General features: G+C 39.3%; 1 protein-coding gene across 1 annotated transcript in view; it reads left to right on the plus strand.

The window, feature by feature from the left end:
• Positions 1-1,711: 1,711 nt before the first annotated feature.
• Positions 1,712-23,876, plus strand: part of DNAJC15 (DnaJ heat shock protein family (Hsp40) member C15) — a 79,289-nt gene continuing 57,124 nt past the window's right edge. The window contains exon 1 of the mRNA XM_004433628.3: positions 1,712-1,876. Coding sequence (XP_004433685.1) covers positions 1,772-1,876 — 105 coding nt within the window. The 5' untranslated portion in view covers positions 1,712-1,771. The remainder of the gene's footprint in view (positions 1,877-23,876) is intronic.

Genomic DNA, 23,876 nt, shown 5'->3' on the forward strand with positions numbered 1-23,876 from the left:
TCTCGCATGTATTGTTATCACTGTGTTCATGTTATTTTCCCTACTAGATTGTAAATTCCTCCGGGCCCTGACCTCTTGGGCTTGCTAATAGTATTAACTAAATGAAAAAGTTAATAGACCCTCGAAACTTTTAATTCAGGAACAGGAAAAAGACGAAGAATTCTCTTCTTGTACGCTGCCCTTACAATGGGCATACAGGGCAAAAGAGCTGCCAAGTTGGTACCGGAGTTGGAAAACACTATACCAGCTTCATTTGTTGGTTAATTTTTGCTCCAAAAGGCTTGACCTAAAAATTAAGAATAAAGTGTGTTTCTTTTTTTTTTTTAAAGATCTACCTTTTTTTTGTGAGGAAGATCAGCCCTGAGCTAACATCTGTGCCAATCCTCCTCTTTTTGCTGAGGAAGACCGGCTCTGAGCTAACATCTATTGCCAATCCTCCTCCTTTTTTTCCCCCAAAGCCCCAGTAGATAGCTGCATGTCATAGTTGCACATCCTTCCAGTTGCTGTATGTGGGACGCAGCCTCAGCATGGCCGGAGAAGCGGTGCGTCGGTGCGCGCCTGGGATCCGAACCCGGGTCCCCAGTAGCGGAGCGCACACACTCAACCGCTAAGCCACAGGGCTGGCCCCAAGTGTGTCTTTCTATACCCAAATCAGCACAAAATAATTTGTGAGGAATGAGATTTATTTACTTACAAGTTTCTTCTTTTTAATTTCACCTTAAATATAGCTACTCATGGGGGGTTGTAAACAAATTGCCTCTAATATTGGTCTCACGGATGGGAAAATTGTGGCATACTGTCATGGACTAGGGGCCTGGAGAAACTCAAAGCTGGGTTTGGAAGCAATTAACTGGTTTTCCAGCTTGTTTCTTTTCCTTTTGTGTGTTAAGGAGATGTAACCACCAGCCATCCTGAAACTGACCAAGTGAGGCTCTCAAAGGTGATATAGCCACCAACCATCCTGATACTGATCAAGGCTCACCACAAGAGCTATGCCCATGACCTTTGCCTTATCTATAATGCAAAGATCTCTCCAGGAGGAGCTTAGGCCTTATTACGTGGAAGCATGTTCTCCAACGTAGCCTGTGCAAGCGAATACCCGTCTCTCCCTTTTCAATATTCATTCCCCAACCAAATAAAATTTCCTGCTTTCCTTTGTTTGGGGACTTTGGAAATGTCCCCATGCACATAGCAGCACATAGGAGGCCATGACTTTGGAAATGATTCCTCATGGCCTCCTATGTGCTGCAAATACACTTTGTGAGACAACTTCCACTGGTGTCTAGTCTTATTTAACTCACCAGTAGGTGAGCCCACTTGGTTCGTATCAGTATGATCCATAGTTGGGGGTTGGAAGAAAGGTCTGGTGTGGATCAGGAACCTTCAGACTCTCTGGGTCTCTCCTGGCCAGGCAGCTGATGAAACCCACATCAGACATTGGGGCTTAAACCCTGGCCTTTGCGGCTACTTTGGTCAGGGGGGCCAGGCTCCACCATGCACTGCCCCAGGAGACCCAGTGTTGGCCTGAGAATCTGAAAGAAAAAACCCTCCACGTCCTGGGGGCTTCCGCTCAAAATCTGACCTTTGTCGTCCTTGGGACACATTGGCCCGAGCCTGGGTGAGAACGAGATCTCCCGCGGCCCCGCCCCCCACCAGCGCACGAGTGCAGCGCCTAGTAAACCCGCGAATGAACCTGCCCTAACTAGTTTGTCCCTGCGGCCGTCTCGTAGGCGCGGCCGCGGCGCACGGCGTCTCCCCCGGCCGCATTGCCATGGCTGCCCGTGGTGGTGTCGCTTCCGCTGCTGATGGGCTGCGCTACGCCGAGTACTCGCCGCTCTCGACCAAACGACCGGACGCGGACATCGACCAGGGGCTGGTGAGTCCTGCTGGCGGCTACCGACCCTCTCCGGCTCCGCGCCGTCGGGGCCTGCCTGCTAGCGCCCCCTGGAATCCCGTCCTAGTTCCTGCGTTACCCTTCTGTACTCACTTACCCCTGGGACCTTAGTACCCCCGGCTTTCATTCACCGTCTGTGTCCCACCGCCTGTTTGTTCAGCCCATTTGTTCACCGTCTGTGTCCCACCGCCCGTTTGTTCAGCGGAGACGCTGCTATGTGCCAGGAGCGGACGACGAGGCGTGTTCATAGTCTGTCGCCCAAGGAGCTTCCAGTCTCGTCGGGGACACAGACCAGAAAACAGTTGCAGATGCAGTATGATAAGTGCTATAGGATGGATTCTGTTATCACATAGGAAGGGACCCCAGTCGTCTGGCGGGGGCTGGGGGTGAGGTCAGGGGAGGCTTCTTAAGAGAAAGCGATGGTTAAAAACTAAAATCTGAAGAATGAATAAAAGTTAACTCAGCGAAGAGAAGAGGATAAAGTGTTGTGTTTCAAGCACCAGTAGTCGTATCTACAAAGTCTTAGGACAGAGAAACAGGACCTAGTCGGAAACTGCAGGTGGTTTGTTCAGACTGAAATGTAGAGCTGGGCAAAAGAACTGTCCAATAGAAACATCATGCGAGCCACATATGTATTTTTAAGTGTTCTGTAGCCATATTAAAAAAAGTAAAAAAGAAATAGGTGGATTTAATTTTAACAGTGTATTTTTATTTAACACAATATATCCACAGTAATATTTCAACATGTAATCAATATAAAAATTATCAATGAGGTATTTTACGTTCTTTTTTTTTATACTAAGTCTTTGAAATCCAGTGTGTATTTGACACTAGCAGGAGAACTCAATTCGGATTAGCCACATTTCAAGTGCTCAGTAGCTGTATGTGGCTTGTGGCTGCGTTATTATTGGTCGGTGCAGTTTCCAGAGATAAATGGGGGGTAGAACTTACGAAGCATCTGGTAAGCCACGTGAAAGGGTTGAGATATCCTGAGGGCAGTATTACCATTTTGATGAGTTGTAAACGAAAGATTGATAGGTTGGGCTATTGTGAAGTTCTCTCAGGCTGTGTCTAAGAAGAATGGGTTAGATGGAGAGTCTGGAAACGTAGCTGTTTTATCCCTTTTCCACACCACATTCCATGCTCTTCCAGCCCACAGTGATACATCTTGCCTTTAGATGCACAGCACTTACTGTCCATACCATTTGTTTACTAGTTGTACACTGTCTTGTGACATCCTTTGTGTTGACCTGTGCTTTACCAGCAGTTCTCTACGTTTCGTAAGAGCAGAGACTGGGTATTTCCTTCTAGTAAGCACTCAATTGGCGACACTCAGTTATCATTACTTAACTAACTAATAAATTTCTAGAGCAAACAGGTGGGCTTGCCTGAGAAGGTTTCAGAAAACAAATATACTCTCATTCAATAGACATTTCTTGAGCACTGCTAGGTGACAGTTTGGAATTTGGAACTGCTAGGACTTTGGAATAAATAAGTGAACAAGAGTTTGAAATGGCAAACTCTTTGATCTCCTACTATATCTGATTTATTCCTTACCACAATCCTTTGAGGAAGGTTTTTTAAAATTCTTTCTTAAGAAATGAGGAGACAGACTCAGAAAGTAAGTAACTTACCCAGGATCATTCTCTGAGTAAATGGCAGACCTAGAATTCCAAATCTTACACTTTTTCCACTACGGCTTGCTGACTGCTTAGGAATAAGGCTTTTTGAATGAAGTGTTCAGTCTGTGGTATAAACTGGGTAAGATACTAGGTTAGGTAGAAGGAATCTCTTTATGGAGAGTTGTAAAAATCTCAGTAATGAACTGATTTGCAAGGCAGTTGGGAGCTCTGTGGTATTTTGAAGATAGAAGTAATATTGGTGATTTTTACATCTGGAGTACTTTTATTTGGAAGAGAGAGTGTATAGAATCCAAGATATCAGTTAGAAGACGTCTTTAGGAGTCCAGGCAGATGAAGGCTCAATTGTAGGCCAGTGATTCTCAACCTGTCCAGCCCAGTGCCCCCTTTTATAACAAATATTTTGTAACGTCTCCTGTAATATTCTGAAATGAGATTCATAGACAATAAAATCTACTCATAAACATAATTTTTAAAAATCAATGTAATACTGTAATTGAAACATAAAGGTGAAATAAGTATTTTATTAGAAAGTAACATGTCTACTATTTAGATACGTAAATGCTCAGGCATGACTACATTAGAAGACATGAAGTAATCAGTTGCTGGCATATTGTGCCAAAACAAAGAATCACTGTGAATGTGACAGCTACAATTTCAGACTGATTTCAGATGTATTATATTGGCAGTTCAAGTACCATAAGGACCATTGTTATCAACAAACTGATTTTTCTCAAATTGTGAACAATTTTGAACAAAAAAAGGGAAGCTTTCCTCAATTTACATGGTAGTTACACTTCTGGAAAAATCAGTCCATGCTAAAACAGTGCAGAAATGATATATTTTATGTATAATAAAGATCTAGACTAAGATGATCATAATAAACAGGCTTTTTACCTACTTAACGCCCAGTAGAGTCTTTTAAAATCTTGAGGGATGCACACAGTTCTTTGTTGTACACAGTTGTCTCATACATTTTAGGACTTTTAGGATAAATAGTCCTCCATCCACCAAATACCCTTCCTCCTACCCAAGTTATTGTGACAACCAAAACGGTCCTCTTAAATTTATTTCAGAATGTCCCTAAGGGCCCATTCTGATTCTGTTGGGAATTATTGGTCCAAGCAATGACCAATGATGAGGTAGAAGATAAGAGAGTTGATAATAATAACTTTGGGGAACTGGGAAGTACTGAAAGTGATGGGAAGGTGACAAAGGGTAAGTGTTAGGAAAGAATAAATGACCCGGATGTGGGACATATTCAGTAGTCTTATTGAAAATAGTAGAAAATAAAATGTTTGTCAAGGAGTTGAAAAAATTTTCCGGGGCCGGCCCTGTGGCTTAGCAGTTAAGTGCGCGCGCTCCGATGCTGGCGGTCTGGGTTCGGATCCCGGGCGTGCACTGAGGCACTGCTTCTCCGGCCATGCTGAGGCCGCGTCCCACATACAGCAACTAGAAGGATGTGCAGCTATGACATACAACTATCTACTGGGGCTTTGGTGGGGGAAGAAATAAATAAAATAAAATTATAAAAAAAAAAAGAAAAAGAAAGAATTTTCCATACCATTTTTGAAAAAGATGCAATTTATTTTAAAGTTTTTGAAATATATATCTGTAGTTGTGGATGTCAAATAACTCTTTTCCTCAGGTAAGCTTCCCTTTAGGGACTAAGGATTAATGTTTATTAGTCTGTTTAGGAGATTAAAAAGATAAAAATGTAGGCAGAAATAACGGTGTAGTACCTTGAATAAAATAGTGTCTTACAATTAATTGTTTAATAATCAGAGGTCATGGTCAAACTTGGCTTTAGCACAGCCAGTTCTCATTGAAAAGTAGAAGACAATCTTTAAAGTTAAGAAAAGAATATTATCAATTTTTAAAGCGGTATGAACAAAACTCGATTTGTATGAAGTGGTAGCCTTTTGGTTTGTAGTACTTTCCTGGAAAGTGTAACTCCTGGTGTTATTAGGATAATGTAACATATAGGAAAATTAGCCACATATATGGTTCAGTATAAGTAAACCTGTTACATGAAAACTAAAACCTATCAAACATGTAAATTATCAAATACTTATTCATTACCAAAAAAAAGAGACTACATCTACTATTTTTTAATTGCAATTTGATTTAAAATGTTCACCTTGAAGTGTCCTTTTTAAGAAGTCACATGGATTACATATTGTATATCCATATTTTTAACTTTGATTCTTTCCTTACTGTTTTTTATGCCATAAGAGGAGGCTAAAATGTAAGTTCTGTGGACAGGGACTTTGTTGTCTGTGTATTTCCAGCATTTATAATGGTGGTATATGTGGTAAGCATTCCAAAAAGAAATTGTTGAATGAATAAATGTCATTCTAGAATGGGAAGGAATGAGAAGAACTATTCTATCAGTGAATGGAGTTAATAAGAATTTCCATTTGTTTACCAATGAATCCTACAAACAAAAGTACAAAATTTAGTTTACCTAAAATGTCGCTCATTATATCCTCTCCCCACACACGCTGATTCTCCTCTTTCCTCTATCTTGAATAATACCAGTATCAACTCCACTTTCTCCTTTACCTCCAACATTCAGTCTGTCAGTCACTTATCCTGGTCTCTGTAATTTCTTCCTCTCTCTCCCTTCCCACTGCTATTCTGTTAGTCTTTATCATCTCTCCCCTGGCCTATTGTAATGGCCTTTAAAACAGGTCTCTGCTTCTGCTACTTTACCTGTTTTTTCTTTTCTGTGAGGAAGATCAGCCCTGAGCTAACATCCGTGCTAATCCTCCTCTTTTTGCTGAGGAAGACTGGCTCTGAGCTAACATCTATTGCCAATCCTCCTCCTTTTTTTTTTCCCCAAAGCCGCAGTAGATAGTTGTATGTCATAGTTGCACGTCCTTCTAGTTGCTGTCTGTGCAACTAGGACGCGGCATCAGCATGACCGGAGAAGCAGTGCGTTGGTGCGCGCCCGGGATCCGAACCCCGGGCCGCCAGTAGCAGGGCGCGCGCACTTAACCACTAAGCCACGGGGCTGGCCACTTTACCCTTTTTAAACTTCACACTGCTGTCAGTTATTTCTCTATAGTACAGACCTAATTATGGTACCGTCTGTTTTCATAAATTTACCATGGTCCAAACTTAGCTTAGGGTAGTATACAGGACTCTTCATGAACTGACCCCCCCCACCCCCAAAGACTTACCCAGCCCCATTTTCCATCCCTTACACTGCACTGCACTGCACTGTACTGTGCTGTGACTTTGCTTACTGTACTTTTGTACTCTGTCTGCAGTTCTTTGTCTGGCAAGCTGTTCGGTTTTTTAAGACCCGGCTTACTGATGTGAAGTTTCCCTTCTCTAGTTGAATAAAGTTGTTTCATCCTATGTACTTGCTTACAAAGTCATGCAGTTTTTTAATCAAGTATTTCTTATAATGTATCAAAGTTATTTGTATTTTTGTAAGCATTTAGGTTGTGAAGTGTTCAGGGCAAGAACTTTTATTTATTTATTTTTTTTTATAATTTTATTTATTTATTTTTCCCCCAAAGCCCCAGTAGATAGTTGTGTGTCATAGCTGCACATCCTTCTAGTTGCTGTATGTGGGACGCGGCCTCAGCATGGCCGGGGAAGCGGTGCGTCGGTGCGCGCCCGGGATCCGAACCCGGGCTGCCAGCAGCAGAGCGTGCGCACTTAACCGCTAAGCCACGGGCCGGCCCAGGGCAAGAACTTTTATATGCCTCTGTTACTGGCATTGTAATTGTCACATGGTAGTCAGTTAATTGTTTGTTAAATGAACAGCTATAACTTTTATTACTATTGAGTGACTCAATAAATAAACATGGATGTTTGGTTCTAACATATTGATGCACATATTTATTTTCTCTAGGGTTTCTGCTTTATGTTAGCCTCTAAGGGAGAACAAGAGTCCGTCTTGCTCGCTAGTCTTTCCCTAGAACTTAGCACAAGGCCTGGTGTATGCTAAATAAATGTTTGTATGTTTATATGCTAAATGCTGAGTAAATGTTTGTTGAGTGAGTGAATAGTCTCCATCTTTCCTTTCTCTATGACACTACCTTTTTGAGACAATGATTTTTTTCCTTCTTAATTTGTGTTCTAGTACAACTATTGTCCGTCTTGAACTTAAATGTTGCAATCTCAAGAAAGAAGTTTTAGCATTTTATAACACTTTCAGACAGTTTATATTATCTAGAAGATTATTTACTGCTTATGCTGTTTTGGAAGACTAAAAATGCCTTCGAGAATTTGTAAACAATTTTGATGCTTTTTTTTTTTTTTTTTTTTTTTTAACCAGCAGTAGCAGCTGTGATAGAGTGAACTGTTTTACCAGTTTTCAGAAACTTTTTGATTCTTGGTAGTGGAACATTTAAAGTAATTTTTCTGTGGGTTTTTTTTTTTTTTCCTGGTACATATGATGGTAACAGATACTCAACTTTGCCCATTTGTTGATTTGCTGACATTATTTAAATAGTGCTGCTTCTCCTTTTTGAAACGTCTTTAAAACCAAAATTAGGTATTCGTTATAGGCAGGGGCCAAGTTCTAAGGATCTTCATTCTCTCACCTCCCAGCGTAGTACGTGGCACATGATTGCTGCTTCATAAATTTTTGTTGAATGAGTAAATTAACAAATGAATGAAACAACTGGATGGGAGAAAAATAGAGGGTTAGAAAAATATATTATAGAATGATGAACTGACAGCTTTAAGAAATAAAAAAGAGTAAGATAAACGAGACTCTTTTCTTTGACATTTTTAGTGTTAAAGAGAGGCCTAAAATATAAACATCTAGCAAATATCGTGTGTAGTCAGAGTACACATAATACTCTGACTTCTTCTGATGTGCTTTTTCAAGTTTTGGTCATTTTGTTGCTTAATACCTCCAATACCACACAGGCAGTCTCCAACTCTGTTTTTAAAGTTCATTAATTCAATTCAGTTTAATCGATTTTATTTTTTACACCAAATGCGTGGAAGCTTATATACTAGTTGTGTGTGGAAATGGTATGAATGAACCAGGGTTGCCACCTTCAAGGACAGAGGTCAGCAAACTTATTTTGTAAAGGGCTACATAGTATTTTAGGCTTTGCACGCCATGTGGCCTCTGTCACATTACTGGATTCTGCCATTGTAGAGGGAAAGCAGCCATAGACAATACATAAATGTGGCCGTGTTCCAACAAAACTTTATTTACAAAAACAGTTGGAGGGCCAGATATGGCTTGTGGGCCATAAGTTTGCCAACCCCTGCTGTAGAAGGCAAATTGGATCAAATTTATTTATGTATTTATTTATTTATTTTTGTGAGGAAGATCAGCCCTGAGCTAACATCCATGCCAATCCTCCTCTTTTTTTTTTTTTTTTTGCTGAGGAAGACTGGCCCTGAGCTAACATCCGTACCCATCTTCCTCCACTTTATGTGGGACGCCGCCACAGCATGGCCTGACAGGTGGTGCGTAGGTGCACTCCTGGGATGCGAATCTGGGCCACCAGCAGCGGAGTGCACGCACTTAACTGCTACGCCATGGGGCTGGCCCTGGATCAAATTTAAATACCTAATTCAAGACTGGCTCTATTAAATGCTGTCATTTATTCATTCATTCATTCAACGCTTATTTATGGAGTCCCACTTTATTAGGTAAGGGACTTAGGCTAAGTGCTGTAGTGGATACAAAGATGAATCAAACGTGGATTTTGTCCTTGAGGGACTTGAAAAATATTTGACTTTTCAAGAGAACCCAGAGAGAGAAAAACAAGTTTTTCTAAAATGTAGGTTATATCAAGGGAAAAAAAAATAAGAAAAAATAGGTTGGGATAAGATTGTGAATAGCCCTGAATGGTAGGTTAAGGAGTGTGGCCCGTGTCTGTAGGCACTTGAAGTTTCGTTGGAGCTGTATGATCAGTGGAGGGCTTCAGGAACATTAAGCCTAGAGCAGTGTTTAGGAAGGGCAGAAGCAGAAGAGGGCAAGACCAGTTAAGAATGTGTTACAGTGGGTAATACTCTGGGAGTATAGAGGAGATGATGGCAGCAATAATAGTGTGGTAGCTAGAATGTTTTGTGCTAGGCGTTAGGCTAATGCTTTAAATGCATAAACTCATTTAGTCCATGTAATAACCCTGTGAGGGCTATAGACTATTATAATCCCCCACTTATGCATAAATTGAGGCTTAAAGCAATGAAATAATTTGCCCAAGGTCGGACGGTTGGTGTGTGGATGAACCCCAAAAGTACTCTGCTTTTTTGCCTCTGTGCTTTTACTCAGAATATATTCTCTCTTTATCCTTCTTGCCCGTTCAACCTTTCTGTGTCAGAGTCTAACCAGGAAAACAGACATAACTTAAATTACGTAAAACAAAGGAAATGGAATGCAGAGAATTGGTTTTATAGGTAATGTAGTTGTTAAGAAGCCAAACAGAGGATCATGAGGCAGTTCAGAGGATGACAACAGCAGGAAACCACTAGCACTCCCAGAGCTGGAGGGCCAAAGGGAAGACTGATGTTTTCAAAACCACTCCTCGTTAACTGGACCAAGGCGGGGTCTGTCCAGGGGGAGCCGGAGCCACAGAGACACTGCTGCTGCTGGAGCTACTGCTCAAGGCAGAGAGGAAGGGGGAGAAGTGCCCTGGTCTCTCCCTTTTTCCCACCCTCCTGTCTCCCACTGTTGCATCCCAGTGGTCGGAGTCAACAGGAGCCAGGTGACACTGGAGGCTGCGGGACTTAGCTCTCCGATAGAGCAGAGTAGGGAAAAGCCAGGGAATGGATCAGTGAGTACAGACAGACCTGGGACCAACACACACACTTTATTTATTTTCAGCTGTAAGGTAATTTGAATTCCACAGATGTTAAGAAATTTGAAAGCATAGTCTCCTAAAAGCAGTGTTACAAAACACTGTTTTATAAATGATGAGTATTACCTTAACCTGCAGAAGTCTGTTTAACCCACTGTGAGGGGAAAGAGTTACTTCATGGAACTCTATTTTCACTGTCTTATGCTCTCTGAATATTATTTCAATGCTATTAGGGATTTAATAAGCATTGTTAGCTCTCATGAAAATCTAATCAAGATGTGTAACATTTTCTCCCCCCTTTAAATAGACTTTTTTGAGAAGATAATACAGAGTCCCCATATACCCCACACTCAGTATCCCCTATTAACATCTTATGTAAGTATGGTACATCTGTTACAATTAGTGAACAAATATTGATACATTCTTAACCAAAGTCCATACTTTTATTCAGATTCTCTTAGTTTTTACCTAAGGTCTTTTAAATGTTTCAGGATCCCATCCAGGATAGCACATTACATTTAGTTTTCATGTCTTGTTTCACTCCTCTTGGCTGTGACAGTTTCTCAGACTTGCCTTGTCTTTGATGACCTGACGGATATGAGGAATGCTGGTCAGGTGTTTTGTAGAATGCCCCTCTACTGGAATTTGTCGCTTGTTTTTCTCATGATTAGATGAGTTCTGGGTTTTGGGGAGGAAGACCAGAGAGGTAGAGTGCCATTTTCATCACATCATATGAAGGGTACATAATATAAACTTGATTTATCACTGTTTATGTTGGCCTTGCTCCTATCTAATGAAGTAGTATTTGTCCAGTTTCTCCACTGTAAAGTTACTCTGTGGAGTAGTCTATAAAATTATTTGGAATTCTTCTGCACGAGAGATTTGTCTCTTCTCCCTCATTTATTTATTTACTCAGTCATTTATTTATATTAGTCTGGATTCATGGATATTTATTTTATTCTTTGGGTTATGATTGAATACTACTAGTATTTATCTGGTTGCTCAGATTGTTCCAGCTTGGCCTTTGGGATCTCTTCCAGTTGGCTCCTATATACCTTTGACACACCTTCATTATTGTGAGTTTTTTTGAGCACTTCCTTACTTTGGTACTACAAGGTGCTCTAGGCTCATTCTGTATATTTCTTGCCTCCATCCTAGAATCAGCCATTTCTCTAAGAAGTCTTGTGTGTATAACATTTTGTCTTATGGGAAACTTCATTCTGGGTCACAACGCTAGATCCTAATAGTCTCTCTCTCTTTTTTTTTTTTTTTTGGTGAAGATTATCGCTGAGCTAACATCTATTGCCAGTCTGCCTCTTTTTTGTATATGGGTTGCTACCACAGCATGGCTTGATGAGTGGTGTAGTGAACCCACAAACTCGGGCCACCGAAGCGGAGTGCACCAGACTTAACCACTGTGCCACGGGGCCAGCCCCTAATAGTCTCATTTTTATCCTCTTGCCCACCTCTTCCCCAGTTTCTTTATCTTCCTCCTGTATAGCTGGTGAGGTATGAGAGTAAAGGATTTCCTTGTCTTGCAGTAAGTGGCTGCTGTTTTTAGTCTACCAGAAAAAGTGAAATTTCCCCTGCAACTTCAGCAAACCTCTTTTTCGCTCAGTTGGTTTGGCTTTATTTTTGTTTTTCAGTATCTGGTGTTAAGGACTCCTAATGGATGGTGCCCAGGGTATTGTGAAAAGAAGGAGAGAGAGAGCGAGCCTCATTAATCTTTCTGTATTTATCATTACGTTTCAAGTTTGTTATAGAATCTTAGTATGGGTCAGTGAACAGAAGAACTTCTCTCCATGTATAAGGTAAAATATTATTGCGTATTCCTCTAAATGGTTACATATGATCTTCCAGAGAGTAATTTTTACTTCATTTTGGAATACCTAGAATTTAATAACCGTTACCACCACAACTGAAAAAGTTGTTTTGTATAACAGTTATATAGAACTAAAGGGAAGATAACTAAACCAATGGCAGAAACCAATTACAGAACGGTACTATAAACAGCACCCCCCCACCCCAATACAGCCTAGCTGCAATGATGTTAAAGATTTATTCACCAGGAATTTTATTACTATATAGTACTTACAGTATTTCTAAATGTATAATATGGTTTTTGTAAAGAATTTCAAATAGAAGTTTTTTTTTTTTTTTTTTAAAGATTTTATTTATTTTATTTTTTCCCTCCAAAGCCCCAGTAGATAGTTGCATGTCATAGCTGGACATCCTTCTAGTTGCTGTATGTGGGACTCGGCCTCAGGATGGACGGAGAAGCGGTGCCTCGATGCGCACCCGGGATCCGAACCCGGGCCACCAGCACTGCAGCGCGCGCACTTAACCACCAAGCCACAGGGCCGGCCCCAAATAGAAGTTTTAATAAGTGCCATGAATTGATACCTAATTTGTATATTCCCTTTAACTGATTTGGGGTAACCTGTTTCAGTCTTTCCTCCCATTTGAGAAAACTTGTGATATTCTACTATTTAGAAATAGTTGAAATATCATGCAGTTTAGAATTGTCGACTCATTCATTGTCATTTGTAAGCGTGAACAGATCTGTTTGTTTGTTTGCTTTGTGTTGTTTTGTTTTTTTTGGCTTGAGGAAGATTAGCCCTGAGCTAACACCTATGCCAGTCTTCCTCTATTTTGTATCTGGTCCCTGCCATAGCATGGCTGACGAGTGGTGTAGGCCCCCCCCCCGCCCCGGGGATCTGAACCCCGCAAACCCAGGCTGCCGGAGTGGAGCATGCTGAACTTAACCAGTACGCCACAGGGCTGGCCCTGACGGATCTATTTCTAACACTAAGATTATTGCCCTTGTTTTATTGGTATGATAAGGTTTTTTGACTGTGAGGTTTTGTAGGGGATTGTTTTAGATACTTGTAGTATAAAATCACTTTTGGCCAGTACAAAAAGTGTGACCAGGTGGGATCTTCCCAAGATTTTTCTTTTTTAATAACCTTTATTTTTTCCAAGTTTTTTTTGCCCTAAAACAGTGCTTCCCAATCTTTTCAAATATAAGCTCTTTTATAAAATGAAAAATTTCATACTTTCTCCTGCCCCCATAATATTAGTAATATTTTCTATTTTTATTCATTGAATATATAAAAATAAGAAAAATTAATATGTATGAATGTATTGAGTTCATGATATACAAGCAAATAGTTGAGGAAATGAACTAACATTTAATGAATGTCTGCTGCGTATCAGTCACTGTGTTATATTTTCCCATTTGTCATAATAAACCTGTGAAGTTAGATGTTACTTTTCACCATTTTACATGTAAGAAAACTGAGGCTCAAAGAGGTTAATTAACTGTGTCAAGGTCATATAGCTGGTAAGTGGCAGGATATGAAACCAATTTTGACCCCTAAAGTCCTTGACTTTTTTACTGTACCATATGGCTGCTCCATCATTTAGATAGCAGAAATTGATGAAATCCGACTCCAAGAAATGATGTACAGTCTTGGTTTTTATGGTAATTTTCAGAGTCTTAGATGCTTCAAGATATGCTTAAGAATTCTTAAACTTCAAAGCAGAGTTAATTTTATTTCACCTTAACTCAAAAAGAAAGGAAAGAATACTGTGTAACGAAATTTAAGCTATAAGCATTACCACTCTAAGAAATTGCTGCCTAAAAGTAAAATAGGCTGTTGTAAGAGAGTAAAAGTAGCTTTCAGAAAATGGGGTACTTTCCCAAGCAAGAAAAGAAGCAAACGGCAAAGTGTTGCAGGTAAGCCAAAAGGGAGAGTTTAAGGGGTACTTGCCAGGGACTTCAAAGTCAGTACAATAAAAGCTGGTAAGAGTACATGATAGGAAGGAGGCTAGCTAGAGATGCAGTGAGATCTTTTTTATGATCAGGATGCAAAATTAAATGCAAGAATAAAAAGGGGAGATACCAAAGATCAGGTGCTTTTGTTTTTATTGAAGAGTGCCAGAAAGAATTTGTTTTTAAAGTTTTATTTTAAAATAGACAGTGGTGAGGGGAGGGTAAAAGGGCACATTTATACCATGATGGGATGGCAACTAGACTTCGGGTGGTGAACACGATGGAATCTACACAGAAGTCAGCATATAATGATGTACACCTGAAATTTATATAATGTTATAAATCAATGTTACTTTCATAAAAAATTTAAAAAAATAATAAAGTAGACAGGTTGGAGGGTTTTATGACATAAGTTAAAGTTATTAAACCCTTCTGACCAGGTGGGATCTTCCCAAGATTTTTCTTGTTTCATAACCTTTATTTTTTTCCCTGATTTTAAAAGAAACAATTGTATAATAATCTCATATAGTAATTGTAATAGATATCATTTATTGAATGTTTATCACATGTAAAATACTAGATGATATATATGTGTGTCCTAATTTATAATAATTCATACCAACCTGAGGAAGTAGGTATAATTATTATCCTCATTTTGCAGATGAAGACACCCTAGTAAGAAAAGCTAAGTAACTTGGCCAAGGTCATGTTGCTGACATGTAGAGAGCCAAAATTCAGAGTATTTCTTTGATTCCAAAGTCTGTGATCCTAAGATTTTATTTTAATGATAAAAGATAGGCACTAAGAATATATAACTACTGTTTAACATTTTTGGTTTATATGATTCCATTTTTTTTCCTGTGCTGTATATTCTGTTTTGTAACTTGCTTTTCTTCTCTATTTAATATATGATCTGTAAACATTCCTCAATATATTATTTAATTGTCAGTGCTAGTTTTGGATATGCCTTAATATATTTAATTATTCCTCTATTTTTGGGTATTCAAATAGCTTCCCATTTTTTATATTATAAATAATACAGTGATGAATATTTTCATATATGAGTTTTTATGCCTCTCTGATTATTTTCTTAGGATAATTTTAATTGTAGTTACTGAACCTAACAACATGAATATTTTTAAGGCTGTTGATTCCTATGATGAAATTACCCTCAAGACAGATTGTCCCAATTTGAATTCCCAGCATCAGTTCATGAGATTATTCATTGAACCATTGGCTTGACAACTTGCAAAGCTTTGAGTTGTTAGCTAAAATATATGCTTCTCACCATTAATGGCCTTTATACTGGAGGTATGACAAATTGCCACATGGTCCCGTCCAGAAGAAAAGTTGAAGGAGATACTAGTAATCCCACTTCCATACCTATCAAACTGGTCAGTTTTGTCTACTTCCATACCTAATAAACTGGTGGGTTTTATATTAAATAGAGGAGTTTAGAAAATACAACTTCTTGGGGGAGGGTGAGGGAAGATAAAATTTGTGAGAAAAAATAGGGAATTATAAGGAGTGAGGACATCAAGGACCAATGCTAGGATCTAGTTTAACATTAGATAATTAAATGGCAGTGTGTTCTCTAGGTAATTTTAAAAACTGTTTAAGAAGTTGTACAAGACTTTATAAGGTTTTTGTGAACAGGCATTAAAGTTAGATAGGGATGTTTTTGTTTTTTTTTTTTTTCCGTGAGGAAGATCAGCCCTGAGCTAACATCCATGCTAATCCTGCTCTTTTTGCTGAGGAAGACCGGCTCTGAGCTAACATCTATTGCCAATCCTCCTCCTTTTTTTCCCCCCAAAGCCCCAGTAGATAGTTGTATGTCATAGTTGCACATCCTGCTAGTTGCTGTATGTGGGACGCGGCCTCAGCATGGCCGGAGAAGCGGTGCGTTGGTGCGCGCCCGGGATCCGAAGCCAGGCCGCCAGCAGCGGAGCGTGCGCACTTAACCGTTAAGCCACGGGGCTGGCCCTAGAACTCTTAATTCAGGAACATTGGACAAAAATAACTTAAAAGAAGTCAGTACAATAGTAAAATGATAAAGGATATTCATTGGGTAAAAAAGTTCTTTTCCTCCAAATTTTAGAAAACAGAATTAAGGATACTCCTTAAACTTGAAAGAGATAAGTTTAGGGCCAGTGAATTAAATAGCAGTGATGAACAAGTTAAAGAAACTAGCTCTTAGACCTAAATGAACCTTGAAGTGCCCAGAAGACCATGCTTTGAGAGCAGATATATCTGAAGCTTCAGACCAAAGAACAAGTCTCAGAAGTTTGATTGATAGGCTTGACATGTCTAGCATCAAAAGCCACAGAGCAAGGATGCAGAGCCTACCATAGGTCTTACTTCCTAACAAATATTTTCCAAATGCTGAAGTCATTTTTCAGTATCATTCTTGTTTAATTTTCTAATTAGAATTTGGCTTTGAAAAATCTTGTCCCTTATTGTCCTGTCTGCTTAGGGTTATTATTTTGAGATGATTCCATACTGTTAAATAGATAGAAGTTGACCTTTTTACAAGTTGTCTGGTCTAATCCGTATTTAATATATTCCATAGATATTAACATAGATGATCCCTGCCCCCCAACATACACATACATTCAATTGCGGTGACCTAAGGTTAGTTACAGTGAGCTAAGGGCAGAACCTGAACCAGATTGCATGTTCCCCCACTTCTAACCTTTGTTCTCTCCTTGTACCTTCCCTTTTCCCTCCTTGGCCTAAGGACCCTATCCTTCAGTTTTATCTGGACTCTTCTCAGAAGCCATCTATGACCCAGAAGCAGAGTACTGAGCCAACTGGCCAGCTGTCTAGCTAACGATCTATCCACACGTCCATCCATCCAGTCAATTTAACTGCTCACTTCTGTGTAGCCCATACTGGATTCTGGGAAGACAAAGATAAATAAAGCCTACTTCTTGCTCTCTAGAGACTCACAGTTTAGTAAGGAGACAAGTTATGAAGTTGTAGTCTGGGATAGCAATAGAGAAATAAACTGGGAGTTAGAGAGGTGGGTGTATTTGAATAGGGTAGAGGGTATTACTGGCATTGATTCCTTTCATATTTGGAAGTTTACTTGATTCTGCTGCCTGTCTAGAGTAGTTCCGTTTTTCTTCTTTCCTGTTTAGTAGCTGAGAAGCCTATATATACCAGACACCCTTCTGTGTTAGGGACAGGGATCAGTCATATCCTCTTTACCTGAAGCGTGGTGAAAGAGAAGGGCAGGGATGTTTTAGAGTCAACTGAGGGTGGTAGGGATATGGCACACATAGCTCGGCTCCCTGACTCAGAGCCAGCAGCTTCAGAAGACGGACAGCTTATTGTGAGAAAAAGTGTCATGGTCCAGACATAGGGTAGGGACCAGCTCACAGGGAAAATGTGTAAGAGTAGGTGCAAGTTTCTTACTGGTAGCCTCTGATCAAATATCTGCTGAAATCATCTTTCAGCCTCTCACTGCCACTACTCGCTACTAGCACTGACTGAATCTTAATAAAGATATACAAATGGGATCTTCCCCTCTCAAGTTAAACCTAGTGTTAAAGTGAAAGTTTTTTCAAATTTTTAAAAAATAGCGATTACTGTTATTATAGTTTTATACACTTAGAAGAGAGTTTTTAGTTAGTGCCTCCTTGTTCCAAATTTGACTGAATGAATGTGCTAACGTTAACTAGCAAAGTCAGTGCACTAGGTTGTTCTCAGCACACTGGCTGGCTGAGTGTAACTGTATAAAGCAGTGGATCTTAGCTCCCCCGTACACTGATGTAATAACGTGAGGTAACATGAGAAAGGGATGGGGTTACCACCATGTGCCTTTGCAGATAAGTGAATTTTATCTATGGTCCATCATCTGACATAATACTGGGCCTAAGAATGGAAGTGTTATATGTGTCAGCTTTTGAGAATCATTGAGAAATAGTATTTCCATGCCTTTATTATCCCAAGAAATGTTTCTGGCTAAAAATCTAGTAAGTTAGAAATTAGATAAATTTATGGAGAAATAAAATAATAAAAGCAAACTAGTAAGTTTTGGAGGACATACATGTTTTGTTTCGAGATTTTGAATCAGTTTGTTACCCTTGTGAGGTCTGTAGTAGGCACCCAGATTAAATATTTAAATGTTGAATTAATTAGTGGATAATGAATGAATCAAGAGTATATGCCTAAAAGCATTATTTTCTAGTCTTGAAACAGCAGAAATCTGTATCAGAGTTCTCCAGAGAAACAGAACCAAGTAGTATGTACGTACGTATGTATGTATGTATCTGTCTGTCTATCTATTTCAAGGAATTGGTTTACACTATTTGTGGCAAGTCTAAAGTTTGTAGGGCAGGCCTGCAGACTGGAAACTTGCAGACAGGAGCTGATTCTTGAGGCAGGATTTCTACTTCCTCATGAAATCTCAATTTTGTTCTTAAGGCCTTTCAACTGATTGGATGAGGCCCACCTAGATTATCAGAGATAGACTCCTCAAAATCATCTGATTATATTAGCCATGTCTACGAAATACCTACACAGCAACACTTAGGTTAGTGTTTAATTGACTAACCTAGCCACGTTGATGCATAAAATGAACCATCACAGTATCCTTGGATTTAATAACTTTTTTTTTTTTTTTAAAGATTTTATTTATTTATTTTTCCCTCCAAAGCCCCAGTAGATAGTTGTATGTCATAGCTGCACATCCTTCCAGTTGCTGCATGTGGGACGCGGCCTCAGCACGGCCGGAGAAGCGGTGCGTCGGTGTGCGCCCAGGATCCGAACCCGGGCCGCCAGCAGCGGAGCGCACGCACTTAACCGCCAAGCCACGGGGCCGGCCCATAAGAACTTGATACCAAGTGTGCAGCCTGGTTTGGCAAACCTGAGATGAGCCCGGGAGCTGCTAGTGCTCTCCGAGTCGTCCAGGACTAAGTGGATGTTGGGGCAGGACTTTCTGACTAGCCACATGTAATGTGAGCAAAGAAAGCTGCTTGTGTTATTAGGAGAAAGTGGAGACAAGGTTTATTTACATCAGTGGGTCACTGAATAAATGCAAAACAGTACTTAAAAGATTATTCTTAAGAAATCATTATGTATAAGAAAGATGTAAGTTTGGGAAATTTTTCTTAATTATGTTAGAGAGTGGAGAAGTATTCATTTGGTGTAAGCCTGAGTTTTGTTTCCTATTATGTTTGCTTTTGGCTTTGTTTTACTTTGTTTTTGTTTTGCCGTTTTATTTACTCTCTAGTCTTGCCGTAGAAATTAATGCTTGCCTGCTATTTAAAATAAATAAATTGACGTTAAAGTGGAGCAAATACAGATGTAGTTAGCTCTGTCTTTCTTTTTTACTTAATTTAAGGTTTTCATGGGAGTTGGTGTTTGAGAGAAGTTCAAATGTATTTGTTTTTGGCAATGGAAGAATAATGGTGAGGGCCAGGTAAATTAATGTGGATTGTCCCATTAAGATATGAAAATCTGTAAAAATTCACGTTGGCTTGAAAATTTTGGGGAAGGACAGTTGTAAAAATTCTCTTCCTAATGTCATTTTATCATGTCTGACACTTTTTCTTGAATATAAATTCCCCTCCCCTCCTTTTTTTGATCTTCATGTGTAATACCTCTCCCAAATTCTGGTGATTTGTTAGCAGTCTTTCTTGTTCCTCTTTTTTTTCACTCTTGCACCTGCTGTTTAAATTCAAAGAGCTTTCTTTGTAGAAATTGAACCAAATAATAAGGTAGCATAAAACACTGAGTTCAGCGAAAAGTGATTTGCTTGCAATTAACCCTTAAGAATGGTCACTGCAAGATAAAGAATGTTTTTTGAGACAACCTGCCCGTTCTTCTTTTCCATTAGTAGATGAGACCTCCCCCCCCCTACAGGTTGTTATGAATTCACATGCTGCTTTGCTTGGGGTTTATTAATCACTCTCATCATGGCGTATTTTTAGAAAAACAGGTCCAAAAGAGGGTTTATGATATCACCTCCCTCTGCCTCCAGTCCCCTCATAGTCTTTCCTTCTCGGCAAAAGTCAACTCCATTCTTCCAATTGTTTAAGGCGATAACCATGACACCCCCCCCCCAGCTTTATTGTGGAATAATTGACAAATAGAAATTGTAAGTATTAAGGTGTATACAATGTGATGATTTGATATATGTATACATTGTGAAATGATTACCACATGAAGCTAATTAACACATCCATTACCTCACATCCATTACCTTTTGTGTGTGCATGTGTGGTGAGGTCACTTAAGATCTACTCTCTTAGCAAATTTCAAGTATAAAACCTGTTTGTCGGGCCAGCCCCGTGGCTTAGTAGTTAAGCGCGCGCACTCCGCTGCTGGCGGCCCGGGTTCGGATCCCGGGTGCACACCGATGCACCGCTTCTCTGGCCATGCTGAGGCCGCGTCCCACTTACAGCAACTAGAAGGGTATGCAACTGTGACATACAACTATCTACTGGGGCTTTGGGGGAAAAATAAATAAAGTTAAAAAAATAATAATAAAATAAAACCTATTTGTCTTATAACTGTAAGTTTGACCAACATCACATTTCGTCTACTCCCAACCCCTGACAACCACTGTTCTACTCTCTGCTTCTATGAGTTCAACTTTTTTAAGAGTCCACATATAAGTAAGATAATACAGCATTTGTCTTTCTGTGTCTGGTTTATTTCACTTAGCATAATGTCCTCCAGGATCATCCATGTTGTTGCAAATGCTAGAATTTCCTTCTTTTTATGGCTGAATGATATTCCATTGTATATATATATATACACCATATTTTCTTCATTCATTGATGAATACCAATTCTTCTCTTTCTCTCATACCTCGCATCCAATCTCAACACATCTTATTGGCTTTATCTTCAGAATATATCCAGAATTTGACCACTTTTTCTCATCTCATCACTAATCACTTTGGTCTGAGCTACTATTTTCTCTTTCTTGGATTATTTTAATAGACTCCTAACTCAACTTTATGCCTCTGCCTATAGACATGTCAACATGACAACTAGGGATCATTTTAGAATGAAGTAAGATAATCTTAGGCCTGTACTCAAAACAATCATGTCTCCTATCAGACTCAGGGAAAAGCTGAAGTCCTTATGTTGACCTCTAAGGCCTGACATGATCTGCTCCCCATGTTACCTCTCTGACTTCATTGCCTATTTTCTTTTACCGCTTCTCACTTTCTGTTGCTCTATGCACGCTAGCCTCCTGGGTGTTCCCAAGCACACCAGGCATACCCTGCCTTAGGGCTTTCAGGCTTGTTCCCTCTGCCCACAGTGATCGTTCCTTAAATGTTGGCATGGCTTCTTCACTTTGTTTTTTTTTAAAAAGTCACCTTTGCAGTGAAACTTTCACTGCTCACTTTATCTAAATTTGCTACTCTCAGTATACAAACACACACATATATCTTGACCTGCCTTATTTTTCTCCATAGCACACTCTCTATTGTATATTTTCCTTATTTATATTGTTTGTTGTCTATCTCTCATGCTAAAATGTAGCTTCATAAGGATAGGGATTTTATCTGATATATCCTCAGGAGTTAGAATTGTGACTGGCACACAGTAGGCATTCACTGAATATTTGTTGAAATCAGTCAACCAATCAGAGATGGGAGGTAGCCTCCAAATGGCTACTTGATAAATTATCTCTTACTGGGAATTTAGTTTTCTTTATGTTTGTTTAACAAATCAGTTATTCCTTCATGGTTTCTTACATGGACCTGTGGATTATCTTTGTTTCATTTTTGTAATGACATTTACCCAACACAAGGCCCTTAACTTCATTTTCTTTGTCTTCCATGAGACTTTTGAATATATTTACCTAGTCTGGGATATTTCGAGGCATGATTACATGTTAGTTTCTTAATTAAGTTTGACTATCATTGTCCATTATACTTTCCCAATTCAAAACATAATTCCAGTCACTAGCGGACGCCAATACAATACACAAATAATACAAGCTATAAGAAGCATCTGACTGGTGGAGAAGCATCTTAAGATCATTTTCATCCCATTATACAAACTTATTGAAAACATACTGTGTAGCAGGTACTTATTTAGTAAATCTAAAGAGATAAACATAGTCCCTACCTCCAGAAGCTCACATTTTGGAAGGGATTTGAAATAGACAGGTAAACCATTATTAAATAATGTGCTATGTATTATAATAGATCTGCTAAGTATAATGGGGGCACTGAGGAGTTTTACTTGGGTGAGGAGGTGGTGGGGAAAGCTTCACTGAGAGATGACCTCAAAGCTATTTGTTAAGAATAAGTAGGAATTTTTAAGATAAGTAGGAATTTTTAAGGAGGACTGAACAGAGGGGAACAGAAAGGAGTAATTTGAGAGTGAAGAAAGAACTAACATAGAGTATCTGCTATGTTTACATTACACAATGTTCTGGTTATTTTTCGTAACCTTTTCTCACAAATCATTCTGAGCATCCTACGGCGTAGGTATTCACATTCCCATTTTATAGATGAGGAAATGGGCCCAGAGAGATCAGCTTAGGGTAACAACTAGTAAATATTGAGTTGGAATTGGAGGCCAGGCCTGATTAACTTTGAAGCCTGTGGACTATCCATAGCACCCCCCCTACATTCATGCAGGGATGAAGGGATAGAAGGTTGAGTGAGTTCATGCTTGCTGCATGGATGAAAAACATGAAGGCTTATGAAAAAAGTAAAGGTTTAGAATAGTAAGGGCAAAGGAGGACTTAGCAGTCTAGGAAAAGGATTCTCTATGGTGACTCTTCCACCATTTTGAAACCAATCCATGATTTCATGGAGAATTTGCCACTTATTGATTCTGCAGTGCTATTATGCATATGCTTGGAAATTTTTAAATCTGAAATATTCATACAGTGTGTACAGTCAAAGGCAATGCAGTGAGAACTATGTTTATTGGCATTTGTCACAAATATAACCTAAAGTTGTCACGAATTTTTAAAACGATTAAATATCATTTGTCAATATCACATAAATTTGTTATTTGCATACACATCATCTTTTTTCCGTGGTGACCATGGTGAGGTTGTTAAAAACTGAATTTTCGAATTTGATGTAAATAGAGTGTTTTCTGTTTTCCTTAGGTAGACCACTCTTCCCAAACACTAGTCTGAAACAGTTGTAAAAGAATTTGTTTGTGGAATTTTCAACTGATTTGTTACTGATTTAGTTTTTTGGTACGTATGTGCACATGATTATAGAAAGATCAGCTTGTGCTAAGTATGCTCTAGCTTAATTTATATAGCAAAAAAACAGTATGTATAGATAGATAAACAGAGAGATTGTTCCATAGATTTATTTATATATCTCCAAGAATTTATTTAGATCTTCTGCGGGTCTAGAAAATGTTAGCTACTTTTCTAACCCCTATACATCTGAATCTTCAAAGAAAATGTTTTAAAACTAAAAACTTGCCCAAGGCACCCTTGTGGATATTTAAAAAACAACAAACCAACCTTGTGTGGCATCCACATTTACCATTCATTATCTCCTACATATGTATGACATCTATGGCAATTTTAGCTTAGGCCAGAGGACAGGTATATGCATACCTTTCATTTTCTTTTTCTTTTTTTTTTTTTTTGTGAGGAGGACGAGCTCTGAGCTAACATCCGATGCCAATCCTCCCCTTTTTTCTGGAGGAAGATTGGCCCTGGGCTAACATCCCTGCCCATCTTCCTCCATTTTATATGGGCCGCCGCCACAGCATGGCTTAACAAGCGGTGCGTCGGTGCACGCCCGGATCCAAACCTGTGAACCCCAGGCCGCTGCA

This window comes from Ceratotherium simum, chromosome 10, assembly GCF_057802395.1.
Source record: "Ceratotherium simum simum isolate JZ-2026a chromosome 10, ASM5780239v1, whole genome shotgun sequence".
In the NCBI taxonomy this organism is placed as follows: domain Eukaryota; kingdom Metazoa; phylum Chordata; class Mammalia; order Perissodactyla; family Rhinocerotidae; genus Ceratotherium; species Ceratotherium simum.